Source organism: Pollicipes pollicipes, unplaced genomic scaffold, assembly GCF_011947565.3.
Source record: "Pollicipes pollicipes isolate AB1234 unplaced genomic scaffold, Ppol_2.1 Scaffold_4740;HRSCAF=5597_pilon_pilon_pilon, whole genome shotgun sequence".
Lineage (NCBI taxonomy): Eukaryota > Metazoa > Arthropoda > Thecostraca > Pollicipedomorpha > Pollicipedidae > Pollicipes > Pollicipes pollicipes.
The window spans coordinates 5,386,070-5,399,780 of NW_023596545.1; the positions used below are offsets into that span (position 1 = coordinate 5,386,070).

Here is a 13,711-nt window from a genome sequence, read left to right on the forward strand (position 1 = left end):
CGCTGCCGTAGGGTTGATGTTGATATTGCTCGGAATGCGGGAGGGTGGTCAGCTGCCCCTGACAGTTGACAGTTGCCCCTGCCCCTGACAGTTGACAGTTGCCCCTGCCCCTGACAGCCTCATGATCTGCTGCCCCTGACAGTTGGTCTTGCACTCGAATATCTTCGAGTTTGGATGAGGATGAGGATGATGACAAATGCTTGTAATGCGCGTTTTGATTAACGGGGCGTTCGTTACATTTGTGAGAGTTGTAACAATTGTTCACCATGCTTATGACGATCGAAAGTCCTTCCTGTGTTGGCAGCAATGGGGACATACATACACCATCCCTAAGAAGTCGACACTCTTGTACAATGGGCAATAATTTGCAGCCAACAATGACAGCCCTTCGCTGTGACAGTGCTGAGCGGTAACGAGCCAACCTCTGCGCCGCAGGACTGCTGTGAGGGCTGCAAGCTGGGCCTGCTGGTGGGGCCCATGGGCATGGGCTGCTCATTCACGCGCTTCAAGTTCGGCCACCCGTGGGAGAACAGCTTTCTGTCGTGCTGCAGCGACCGCTCGCCGGTGGACCCTGTCATCCCATCGCTGCGGCCCACTCTGCCCGACGGCTCACAGCACGTGGTTGAGTCAGGTGGGTCGCGCCGCCGCCCCCGCGCACGCCTCCGGGTCACCCCGCCCCCGTCCGCTGGCGGGCGTGGACTCGTGCTGTGACCGCGTGAGGCGGCCGGGCTCGCCGCCGAGTGGGCCGATGCGCGGGGATGGGTGGATATGTGTTTGCGGTCGAGGATGAGGTGGTCTGGTTGCGTAAGCGCGGGTCGATCAGTTCTGCGAGACGATGACTGAGACAAAGATGACGCTTCTATCCTGACCTGGCCACACCCAGCCTCTGCGGACGGCCAGTGGCGCTGTGGTCTGCGGCCGCCCCCGCTCTCACTACTACCTCTCGTGTGAGCCCACCCGGGTATGCTGCCGAGATAAGAGATGCTGAAACTGGAAGGTGCTGTGCACGGGCTCTAGGATCCGCGTGCTCGTGTGGTTCACGCGATAGCAGGTCCGTCTCAGGAGACCTGCCGTCTCGTGAGCCAGACGAGGGAGGCATTATCAATCTGCCGGCCGCCGCTCCGACAGCCTAGTGTGGGTGACACGCTGGGGTGGAACACAGCCAATATCTGTTCTGAACCTTCGGCCTGGTGGTCACCTTTTCCTTTAAATCCCTCTAGGACGGACTGAGACGGGGACGGGCAGCGACTCTCACTGGACGGATCCAAGTGAACGCAAATCACGTGATGTGGAGACGCGTGTGAGCCTCTGTGGTTCCACCGTGCGCGGCTCTCAAATTGCCCGCCGCGCACGCATGTCGGGCCACACGGCATGCGTGCATCTGAGTCGCAATTTGGCAGTCCCACATGGTGTGCGTGTTTATTCCATGCTACCCGACTTCTGCTCGGGTATATCCCTCCAATACCTATATGACGCTTCATCACGTTTTTATCTCATTTCCAGCTACGACTGATCATTCAGGCTTTCGTTTGCTGCGAGAGCCCAGACAATCTTCATCAAATAGCCCACTGCATAGCCATGTGGCCCCCATTCATTCGCCATGATAGACTATCTCTTAGTTGTATGTCTATAGCTCATCGCATCAACGGTCATCGGTGGAATGATCTGCGTGTGCCGCAGACTCGGAGAACATCTGTGACCTGTTCGTGGGTCAGCTGTGCGCTCATCTCTGCGTTTCCGTACCTGGATCTTACCGCTGTGAATGTCGGCCGGGCTTCGCACTCGGCCCTGACGCCAAGTCCTGCACCCTGGACCCGGGCCGTGACAGGTCAGTAGGCTCCTTGAACCGGTCCACGACGTGTCAGTGTCCCCCTGGACCCAACCCGTGACAGGTCAGTGTTTCCTTGGACCCGTCCCGGCCGGATCCAAGGAGACATCGACGCTTCTCTTTGGAACTGAACTGCCTCACCGATAGGGTTCAGGGAGACTCCTGTCAGAGTCTCCCTGGATCAGGTCCATGACAGGTCAGTGTCTCCCTGGACCCGATCCGTGACAGGTCGGTGTCTCCTCCGACCCGGACCGTGACAGGTCAGTGCTTCCTTGGACATGACCCGTGGCAGGTCAGCTCTTCCTGGACCCGATCCGTGACAGGTCGGTGTCCGCTTGGACACGGCCTGTGACAGGTCATTGCTTCGCTGGACCCAGCCTGTGACAGGTCGGTGTAACTCTGGACGTGGCCTGTGACAGGTCAGTGTAACCCTGGACGCGGCCTGTGACATGTCAGTGTAACCCCGGCCGCGGCCTGTGATAGGTCAGTGCAACCCTGGATCCAGCCTGCGACAGGTCAGTGTAACTCTGGACCCGGCCTGTGACAGGTCAGTGTAACCCGATCTCAGGCTGGTGTCATTCTGGGCCCGGCGCGTGGTAGATCGTTGCCACCTGGTCAGGTTTCAGGCTTGTATTGGCTATTACGGTTCGTTGTTCAGATGTTCTGTAGTACCCTGGTCGCTGATATGCATGAACAAATCAAAATGCTCTCTTCCCTGCGACTGTGTGGTCCGTGTGCGTCTTGTTGGCCACGTGAAGACGCCAGTGTGTTCTGACCTATAAACGGCTTAGATTTGGTCGATATGGGTATGGGCCATAGTTAGGTTTACTTTGACGTCAGTTCTTCCTTAAATTATGCTCGGGATAATGTCTTTTCACTTTAATGAGCAGGGGTACGTGAGCACCGAAACAGTCCAGGCGAGCCCACCGCTGCTGAAATCACATTACGTTGCGACAACGTCTCGTGATTCGCGAGACTCCGAAAATCACATTTCCTACGCATTAGGCGTTATACCTTCAGGGTAAATTCTGTCTGATCAGAACTTCAAAGCCGTCTGTAACGCATTTCGTTGTCACAGTTTATGTCTCGCGTGCCCGTCAGGTGTCAGGAAAACAACCCATGCGGCGACATCTGCACAGACACGGGCGTGGATGTGCGCTGCTCGTGTCGGCCGGGCTTCCAGCTGGCGCCAGACCAGGTCAACTGTCTCGGTGAGTAACTCCGGATGACGCCAGTGTTACATTGAGCCATCCGGCGGTGCGCTGGGTGCCTCCAGAGAAACCAAACCTCCTGTCAGATGTGTGCCGAAGTTTGGAAAACCGATTTTAATAATGTACGTAGTAATAACGCCTGTAAACCCTTGTAAACAACGCAAATCCTTGTAATCCTTGTAAATAACGCAAGGGCGGATCCAAGAAAGCTAACCGCGCTTTAACCCCCCCCCCCCGCCGCCCCTCCAAAGTTTACCCTAGGTTGGAAGATAAACATTTGCAAACTTAAAATAATATAAGCAGCTTTTACGAAGGAAAACTTGTGTTAAAGCTCTGCAGGAGGTAAGAGATTGTGAAATCTGTTGATTGCTTTTTAGACCAGGATAACCTTTTGGACTTTGGCCCCTAGGCCTGGCTGCCCCCCACCCTCCCCACCCCTCCACCCCACCCCACCCAGGTGGCCTTCTGGATCTTCCCATACCAAACGCTTCGCGACCAATGCTAAGTGAGAAACTAGCTGATGCATAGCAGATGTATTGCAATGTAGGGCGGCAGAAGTCGTGTATACTTAGGGCGAGTCTTGACAGACGCGGCATATTAGCACACGTGGCCTCCAAGCAGGTGGTGAGTTGGGGTGTTATGTGTAGTCACGTGACGTGTCGACAGACGTGGACGAGTGCCTGACGCGCGTGCACGAGTGCCGGCCTGGCCACATATGCTTCAACGAGCCGGGCGCGTACGGCTGCCTGGACCGCGTCAGCCGAGAGGTGTACCGGCCTGGACCGGCGGCGCCCGACCAGGCGCGTGCCACCGACGGCCGCGACCCGGATACCGAAGGTCAGTCCGATTCCCACTAGGGATGGTACCGTTGGTGACCTCAGCAGTTTAACGATCGAGGTCATTCGTGACCTTGGCAGTTTAACGATTAAGGTCGTCGTTAACTTATCTAATCATTTCGGGAGTCTAATGGTGGGATTTAAACAAATGTCATTAGTGACGTCTTACTTTTCATTAGCTCTCTAGAGATCAAGGACGGCTCTGTCACGAACCGCCAAACCTCTACACGAACCCCTCTTTCCTAAACTCTTTTTGTGCAGCCCATGATTTTGGTGGACCCTGGTTGTTTGCCGTCTGGCCGGAGCCAAATAGGTACTTTTCAGCCTCGATTGACGTTGGTGTGGTACTATCTGGTGAATGCTGTTTCTCGTACTTGCATTTCGATATCCTCATCGCTGTGGAATATGAGCTTAAGCAATTGACCATCGTCAGATGTTTACAAGTTCAGTAGGTTCATCAAGCTATCGTTCACTCGATTGACGAGTGATTACCAAACAACACATTAAAGAGACACACAGCTGCACTTGGACGCATGAATGGCGGTCAGTTCTTTACAAGCGCTGGCTCCTGCCAGGCACCGCAGAAGAGCATTCCCGGCTGATGCGCCGCCTTCTGCAGTAACGCATGATCGTGATGTTTTCCAGACGGCGAGAGTGTCTGCCCAGAAGGTTACACTTTAAATCAGGCCAACAAACTATGCGATGGTGAGTGCTAAAGACGGCAATGCACAATGCAAAGTTATCTCTTTTTGGGATAGATTTACGAGAGTAACTGACACAAGTACGGGATCGTTTGCATTGTTAGTCCGTGTCCCGTCCGCGTTTGGTGAAATTTCCCTGATCCGTTTTCATGCCGCCATACAATAACGCGAGTGTGTTGTGTTCCCGTATGTAAGCGATGAGCTTCTGGGCACGTCATCAACACTGCACATCATTCATGAAACACGAGTTCAGTTCTCACATGGTGCACGGAGATCTCACAATTTCCGATAACATAACGATTTTCCTCTAAAGCCCATTCCAAGCAGATACCGATGTGTTCGCTGCCAGAAAAGCTGCCTGCGAGCGTTCGCATAGCCTTCTGAATGAACGCTATTTGCACCATTTAAGCCACCGCCCTCCGCTGGCACCGCACGCCGGCAGGTCCGCTGGCACCGCACACCGACAGGTCCGCTGGCATCTCACGCCGGCTAGTCCGCTGGCACCGCACGCCGACAGGTCCTCTGGCACCCCATGCCGGATAGTTCGTTGGCGCCCCACGCCGGCTAGTCCGCTGGCACCCCACGCCGGCTAGTCCGCTGGCACCCCACGCCGGCTAGTCCGCTGGCACCTCACGCCGGCTAGTCCGCTGGCACCTCACGCCGGCTAGTCCGCTGGCACCCCACGCCGGCTAGTCCGCTGGCACCGCACGCCGACAGGTCCTCTGGCACCCCATGCCGGATAGTTCGTTGGCGCCCCACGCCGGCTAGTCCGCTGGCACCCCACGCCGGCTAGTCCGCTGGCACCCCACGCCGGCTAGTCCGCTGGCACCTCACGCCGGCTAGTCCGCTGGCACCTCACGCCGGTTAGTGTTGGTGAGTTCGGTGTAAGCGATCTCTGTCGACACCTCAGCTGCGTGTTGTCGGTGACCTGTCCAGCTCCGAAGCGGAGTGTTTGGCGACCTCTGCTGGCATGCAAGCCACCCGCTGTGCTGAGAGCGTGTTGGGACGGTCGGCAGACGTGGACGAGTGCGCCGACCCGAGCTCGTGCGGCGACAAGGCCTGCCAGAACTCCGTCGGCAGCTTCCAGTGCATTGCGCAGATCAGCCCCTGCCCGACCGGCTTCGTCTTCAATCCCAACCTGCAGACCTGTGTCGGTGGGTGTCGCGCTTCTGGGCACTCTCCGGGCCCGCAGGTCTGGCCTGTGAATTCGTGTCAGTGAGTCCAGCCTGCTAACTGGGTGATCAAACTCGTTGTGACCGGATGACTCTCTGTCGACTTTGTAACGCTGGTGCCTGTCCGTGGGCATGCCTGTTGTCACTGGCGTGATGCTAATTGGTTCGTTGGCCGGTTATTTATCTATGCAGCATCTGATTTGCATGATTTTCTTTACATTGAGTGAAACTCAGTTCTCCCTGCCGACCTTTGTATCGGTTTTTTATTACTTGAACACACTTACCAAAACGACAGCCTAGCAAAAGTCAGTCGTCAATGTGGCCAGGCCCATGTGTCCATGCAATGTCTTTGTAATCGCTAGTAATGTCTAAGGGTGACAACCTGCCAGTGTTGAAATAAACGCTGCTCGTGGCTAAGCACTATCCACATATCAGCAGTCTTGTAATACCTGTACAATACCTGCCATCTCGCACGGAGCGTCTGTGGGAGTGTCGGTTGTCCAGCTTCGCCGCCGATTGTCTTGCCATGAGTGCCGGCTGTCCAGCCTCACCGCCGATTGTCTTGCCATGAGTGCCGGCTGTCCAGCCTCGCCGCCAACTGTCTTGCCATGAGTGCCGGTTGTCCAGCGCCTTGTGCCGCCTGTCTTCCCCGAATACCGCCCGTTCCGCCGCGAGTGCCGCCCGCCCTGAGCGTCGCCGACCTCTCCCAGACATCGACGAGTGCCTGGAGGGGACGTCCACCTGCGACCCCACGTCCGAGTTCTGCGTCAACACGCAGGGCAGCTTCACGTGCCAGACGCGCCGTGGACCACAGGACTGTCCAGCCGGCTACAAGTACGACCAGACGACCACCACCTGCCTAGGTGACTACTCTGACCGGCTGACACGGCTCAGCCGGAGCGTGTAGTCAACGCGGCCGTCTGACTTCTTCCCGAATTCGAGTCAGTTGGTTATTCCCTACACATGCCGTTCCCGTAGAAACTTTTTTTTTGTTTCGCACCCAGACATAGGGATTTCATCGATCTTGGAGCCGGGTGTTTGCAGCTCCCAGCGCAGCTCCCTGGTGATTGTCTGACGGTGTGCTTCCGTGCCTGCACCATCTGTGGGTTCATTTGTGAAGCCCTGTGCATTGTCCGGGAGTGCCGAGCTTCGCGGGCTCCCAGCCGGGCACCGTGGCGTGATAGTTTGACAGACACGCCTGAACCTCAGGCCGCATGGCAGGCAGTGCGGTCTGCCTGATTGAATCGTGCAACTCATGTGCGCTACTATCTCCCTCGGCATCCCCGCTCGCCGGCCGGCAGCTGCAGCCTCACGGGGCACCCGCCGTCCACTCCCTTCCGGTAGATGTAGACGGGTGGAAAGAAACTCGTTTTGAAACGCCTGGTCAGGGAGCGGAGGATGAGACCTGTGTCTAGCAGAGATGAATGAGTGTGAGGAGACTTATGTCTGGCAGACGTGGACGAGTGTGACGAGACCTGCTCCTGCCAGGCGTGGATGAGTGTGACGAGACCTGCTTCTGACAGATCTGGAGATCTGGACGAGTGTGATGAGACCTGTATCTGAGAGATGTAGACAAGTGTGACGAAACCTGTTTTGTGACGAGAGCTGTTTCTGACAGATGTGGACGAGTGTGGCGAGCAGATCGACGGCTGCAGCCCGGACTCGGAGGTTTGCCGTAACACCGTCGGTGGCTATGAGTGCGATGTCAAGTGTGAGAGCGGCTTCAGCTACAGCGTGGCCTCGCGCTCCTGCGTCGGTGAGTTGGCGAGCGCGCCAGCCATTGTTGGCACCACTTTACACACGGATTAACGGCCGCGCCATCCCTACTGTTGACACGTTTGACGCACAAGAGCAACAGTGTTAATACTCTGCTGGTGCTGGGAACACTATCCGAAGTTTTAATAGACTAAGCACACTATGCGCTCCCCACCGTCACCGCAGTAGCACTGGACCTTGTGGCGTAATGGATCACATAAATATCTCCCGAACTGCTCAAGCAAATCGACTCTAAACAAGGAGATCCGAATGCGCACGTTTGTCCGCACAGTTCACAGGCGCTGATTGTCCAGCTCAAACGCATCTCACTAGTCGAACGACTCGGATGCGGCAGAAGCAAGGGCAACGCCGTGGTGCGCTGCCTGCTCGGCCGGCCGTGTTAGTCCGGTGCTTCTGTCCGGTGTCCCTGTCCCGAGTCCCTGTCCGATGTCCCCGTCCGGTGTTCTCGATTCCCGTCCCTGGCCCTGGTGGTCGGCACCTATGTCCGGCACCCATGTCCGGCACCCGTGCCCGGCACCCGTAGCCGGCATACACGTCCAGCACCCGTGTCCGGCACCCGTGGCCGGGTCCGACTCACCCCTGTTGCCAGATGTGGACGAGTGTGCCGAGCGGCTCGACAACTGCCAGGCGAGCGAGACCTGTCAGAATGTGCCGGGCGGGTTCCGGTGCCGCCTGCGGGCCCGCTGTCCGCCCGGCTACCGACCCAGCCTGCTGTACGGAGTCGACTGCGAGGGTAACCACGCCGCTTCGCCGGCCATCGCCGCCGCCGCCGCCGCCGCCGCCTCCAGCAAGAGGACGATGCCGTCGGCGCTGGATGGCTTGAGCCTGAGCGCGCGCGCTGTTGCTTGGGGAGCCAGTGGCTTCAAAGGAAGGGTGCTTGGAGTGGCAGCGCCAGAGCGGCATCTGATGCGAAGAACGAATGCGTGCAGGCTCCGGCCTGAGTCCCATTTGCTTAGATTGAAAGCTCTGCAAACGCTCTGTTCGATTTCCTGCAGACATCATGCAGCCAGTAGAGCTGCGGTGTTTTTCGGCGATTTGATTGCTTAAATTTGTTGTCATACTGAAGAAATGTGCCAATACGCCGTGCTAATTACATTGCACCAGCTCGACACGCCAACGTGGGAAGGAGGCTTTGCTGCCAGCTGTTTCTCACGGGCTTGGTACACACTCTAGCATCGGCTCATCTGCGTAGCCCCGTGTGTTCTTTCATGCGGACTTCACCGAGTTTTGCTGCCGCTGCTTTCAAACATGTGCCTGGATCATAAGGGTGGGTCCAGGATCCGACTGAGTCCTACGGTCATAGGATCGTGGGATCGGCTCCTGCGCTCTTCCTTGGGCTGCAGGCACATGTCAAGCTTCTTGGTTGTTTCAAGCACATAACATGTGCATTGATATGGGTGAGGCCAGCTTTTGCTGCTATCGCCAGGTGGTTCTAATTGCCTGCCTACACTAATATTATGATTGCAAAGTTGATGTCAGCTGATGCGACAGAGGCGTTACTAACACACTTTGTATATGCCTCTGTCCCCCTTTTAATCTTGCCATTTGAGTTGACGTCAAAATCGTTCTCAGGTGGCTTTGCAGGGGCCTGCAATCAGAATGGAGTACAGTTTCGTTGCGAAATGTTAAGGCGATGTGGCTCGACTGTGTGGAAATGTTTCTTTCTGTCATTGTGCTAGGCAGAGCGTTGTTTGTGCGAGGATAAATTTCGGTGTCATGTATTCTGCTTGTTTTGCCTGTTGTTATTACTGGACGCCAGCTCATCAGCGGTTGATGTGCGTCTTTTCTCATTTTGTAGGCAGCGGAGCGCTGATTTACTTCAGAGGTCATTCAGCTGCGTCAAACACAGCACGTGTTTTATCATCGATCAAGTGTTTTAAGCTGCCTCTTTCCTTGGAATGAAGAGTGAATCTCCCAACCTAGCTAACACTATTCTCTGCTGCGCTGTATCTCGTGTGATCATATGACACGTACCGCGCTTGTCTGGGGAGGGCTTCACCATCTGTCCGGCTGGGAGCATACGTCCCGTGTAAAATACCCTGTCTGCAAGTGGTCTGCTGCTCTTTGTTAAACACCCACGTTTCGCCGCTGTTTCGGCAGTACTTGGCAAATTCAGTTTGGGGTTGATTCTCCAGCGAGCCTGTCATACTGACGGCGTACGCTGTCCTTCCTCTGCTATATTGTTGCCGCCACTGTGAAGTGGCGTGAGCCGTCTCCGAGATGGCGCCCGCCCCTGCCTCGCCTGCCTCACCTGCCATCTCCGAGATGGCGCCCGCCCCCTGCCTCACCCGGCCTCCGCGCTCTCCCTACAGACATTGACGAGTGTGACGAGCGGCTAGACAACTGTTCGCGCAGTGAGGGTCAGATCTGCCAGAACACCGAGGGCGGCTTCAACTGCATCATACGCTGCCAGGCGGGCTATCGCTTCTCGCCGGCCGCCGGGGCGTGCGCAGGTGCGCTGAACGCGGTGTGGTGGGGTGCCTATCACAGAGCGCACGCGTCATCTGCCACAACACTCGCTAGTCGGCCACTCTGCCAACTCTTTCTGCCGATCTTTTGGGGTTGAGACGGTTTGGGCCAGATAAAACGTGCCAGAGAACTCCGACACCGGTGATAAGCGGAGCATCAAGGCGGAACGACATTGTTGCGAGAAAGGGGCCCTCGAACTAGCTCGGAATCAGAGTGCCAGGGGGTATCTCAAGGAACCCGTTCAGGTCAAGGGATCGATATCGGGTTGGGCCGATTTCTGCATCTTCCTGGTTGCATCTTGAGTTCAACATACAACCAAGGTAATATCACGCAGCGCGGCGTGAGGTGACGCGCCTTTCACCGCCCACCGCAGATATCGACGAGTGTGCCGACGGCCTGAGCAACTGCACAGCGGCCAGCACCTGCGTCAACACTGAAGGGGGCTTCTCATGCCGGCCAAACTGCCCGGCCGGCTTCAGACCCACAGTCAGGTACACCCACCTGCCCGGCCGGCTTCAGACCCACAGTCAGGTACACCCACCTGCCCGGCCGGCTTCAGACCCACAGTCAGGTACACCCACCTGCCTGGCCAGCTGCCGACCCACTGTAAAGTACACCCAGCTGCCTGACCGGCTGCCAACCCACTGTAGGTACACTTAGCTGCCCAGCCGGCTGTCGACCCACTGTCAGGTACACCCAGCTGCCCGGCCTGCTGCCGACCCACTGTCAGGTACATCCAACTGTCCGGCCGGCTGCCGACCCACCGTCAGGTGCATCCAACTGTCAGGCGGACGTCTGTCAGGCACACATAGCGGTCTGGCCGCCTGTCAGATGAATCCAACTATCAGAGTGTGAAGTACACTCGTTGGTGTGACCGTCCGCCAGAGACCCACATCCATGCACAGCATTCACGAGGTTTAAATGATCTCCCAGCCGTGGGCAGGTACACGTCACGGTACGTTTATTCGTCAGATAAATCCAGCTCTGTCACCGTCCGCCATGTGCTGCGGCTGAGGGGGTTTGTCCGGTACGTCCAACTGTCCATTACTTTGTCAGGTACATCCGGCTGTGGACAGCGAGGTGGGTCATTTAACTGCGCTAGCCACTTGTCAAGTATGCTCAACCACGCAACCATCTGTCAGATCCGCCTGCCTGTAAGGTCGCATGCCAGCTACCGCCAACTGTCTGGCCCTCTGCCGGGTGCACGCACCCAACTATGCGGCTTCCCGTCAGTCGCGCCCAACTGTTCCAACCCATTGTCAGGTACACCCGGGTGTGTGGTCTGGCGCGGTCTGATCCGGGGGCAGACATGGGCTTGTGAGATGGACAGCGGATGGACCATGTCCCATGCTTAGCTATCGATAATTCATGTGCTTGTTAGCGTTACCTGACAGCCTGCTTAACATGCGAGGCGATCCAACTTTGGCGGTGTGCGCATGCAGCCTGCGTGCGGTTGGCTGGGGTCTTAATGAAGCAAGCCCCAACGACTCTGTCCCGGCGCCTGTGTGGTGACCGTTCTGTTTTCGTCGGCTAGCGGAGGCTGTGACGACATTGACGAGTGTGCTGAGGGTACGGACAACTGTCGGCTGGGCCAGACGTGCAGCAACCGGCCGGGCTCCTTCAGCTGCGTGGCCAACACCACCTGCGACGCCGGCCTCCAATACTCCTACGCCAGCCGGAAGTGCGAGGGTGAGCCGGCGTCACGGCACTGCGGTTAAGATCAGGCGGCAGTGGCCATTTCCAGTCAGGTGTTTGGTTTGATTTGCTAGTTCCACTCGTGTTATTCTTTGGCACTTCGGGGGGAGTTCGGTGGGAGGTATATTTATCAGCTATATGGGTTTCATTATGCTGTGGTCTGCCTCCAGATAATCCTGACTTTTTAGCGAGGAAAGGTGGGGCTTTCTGTTTGCATTTTCCCACCGAGACGCATTCGCGGATTTCTGATTCGCAATTGGCACACATGCTCACCGTCCTCATTCTTAATTTCACGAACAATTTACGTGCACGCAGCCTGCACGAATGCACGAGGGTACCTCTGCAAAGGCAACCCTAATAAAGGCAATATTTACGTGCATAGCGTTCCAGGCCAGGCAGATCGTTTCTTGTCATGGTCGGAACGTCTTCCTCCCCCTTTATCAGCAGCGGTGCGATCCCTCCCCGCTCCGATCAGCAGAGGTGCAATCCTTCCCTACTCAGATCAGCAGAGGTGCGATCCTTCCCCACTCCGATCAGCAGCGGTGTGATCCCTCCCGAATCCCATCAGCAGCGGTGTGATCCCTCTCCACTCCGATCGGCAGAGGTGCGATCCCTCAGCCCCCTCCTCCAGTTAGCAAAGCTGCGATCCCTCAGACCCTTCCGCCGATCAGCAGGGGTGCGACCTCTTAGCCTCTCCACACTCGCGTCCCCGGTGTTGGGAGCGTCTGTGACTGACGACTAACACCACGTGCTCGCGTGCGGCGCAGACGTTGATGAGTGTGCGGCCGGCACGCACGGCTGCAACCTGCGCACGCACACGTGTACCAACACCGTGGGCAGCTTCACTTGCATCGCGCGGCTGCCAGCCTGCCGTTCCGGCTACCGCTACAGCAGCGTGCTGCGGGAGTGCGTCGGTAGGTGGCGTCCGCTGGAAAGGGACTTTGCGAAGGACGGGGTGCCGCGGGACTGTGTCCAGGGGACGGAGGGCTGCGGGACTGTGTCCGGGGGATGGAGGGCTGCGGGACTGTGCCCGGGGGACGGAGGGCTGCGTGACTGTGCCCGGGGGATGGAGGGCTGCGTGACTGTGCCCGGAGGACAGAGGGCTGCGTGACTGTGTCCAGGGGACGGGTTGCCGCGGGACTGTGTCCAGGGGACGGAGGACTGCGGGACTGTGTCCAGGGGACGGAGGACTGCGGGACTGTGTCCGGGGGATGGAGGGCTGCGGGACTGTGCCCGGGGGACGGAGGGCTGCGTGACTGTGCCCGGGGAATGGAGGGCTGCGTGACTGTGCCCGGGGGACGGAGGGCTGCGTGACTGTGCCCGGGGGACGGTAGGCTGCGTGACTGTGCCCGGGGGACGGAGGGCTGCGTGACTGTGCCCGGGGGACGGAGGGCTGCGGGACTGTGCCCGGGGGACGGAGGACTGCGGGACTGTGCCCGGGGGAAGGAGGGCTGCGGGACTGTGCCCGGGGGACGGTAGGCTGCGTGACTGTGCCCGGGGGACGGAGGGCTGCGTGACTGTGCCCGGGGGACAGAGGGCTGCGTGACTGTGCCCGGAGGACAGAGGGCTGCGTGACTGTGTCCAGGGGACGGGTTGCCGCGGGACTGTGTCCAGGGGACGGAGGGCTGCGGGACTGTGTCCAGGGGACGGAGGACTGCGGGACTGTGTCCGGGGGATGGAGGGCTGCGGGACTGTGCCCGGGGGACGGAGGGCTGCGTGACTGTGCCCGGGGAATGGAGGGCTGCGTGACTGTGCCCGGGGGACGGAGGGCTGCGTGACTGTGCCCGGGGGACGGTAGGCTGCGTGACTGTGCCCGGGGGACGGAGGACTGCGTGACTGTGCCCGGGGGACGGAGGGCTGCGGGACTGTGCCCGGGGGACGGAGGACTGCGGGACTGTGCCCGGGGGAAGGAGGGCTGCGGGACTGTGCCCGGGGGACGGTAGGCTGCGGGACTGTGCCCGGGGGACGGAGGGCTGCGTGACTGTGCCCGGGGGACGGAGGGCTGCGTGACTGTGCCCGGGGG

At 58.4% G+C, this 13,711-nt stretch overlaps 1 protein-coding gene across 3 annotated transcripts in view; it reads left to right on the forward strand.

Annotated features, from left to right (window-relative positions):
- The window catches only part of LOC119098481 (fibrillin-3), a 32,541-nt gene that overhangs the window by 7,718 nt on the left and 11,112 nt on the right, over positions 1–13,711 (forward strand). For 2 of the 3 annotated variants that reach the window (XM_037221405.1, XM_037221404.1), the window contains exons 4-16: positions 436–631; positions 1,681–1,828; positions 2,930–3,039; positions 3,706–3,876; positions 4,521–4,580; positions 5,593–5,730; positions 6,459–6,611; positions 7,367–7,504; positions 8,114–8,257; positions 9,837–9,977; positions 10,367–10,484; positions 11,528–11,682; positions 12,456–12,602. In XM_037221405.1, coding sequence (XP_037077300.1) covers positions 436–631; positions 1,681–1,828; positions 2,930–3,039; positions 3,706–3,876; positions 4,521–4,580; positions 5,593–5,730; positions 6,459–6,611; positions 7,367–7,504; positions 8,114–8,257; positions 9,837–9,977; positions 10,367–10,484; positions 11,528–11,682; positions 12,456–12,602 — 1,819 coding nt within the window. The remainder of the gene's footprint in view (positions 1–435; positions 632–1,680; positions 1,829–2,929; positions 3,040–3,705; positions 3,877–4,520; positions 4,581–5,592; positions 5,731–6,458; positions 6,612–7,366; positions 7,505–8,113; positions 8,258–9,836; positions 9,978–10,366; positions 10,485–11,527; positions 11,683–12,455; positions 12,603–13,711) is intronic. The other variant, XM_037221406.1, reaches the window with a different exon arrangement.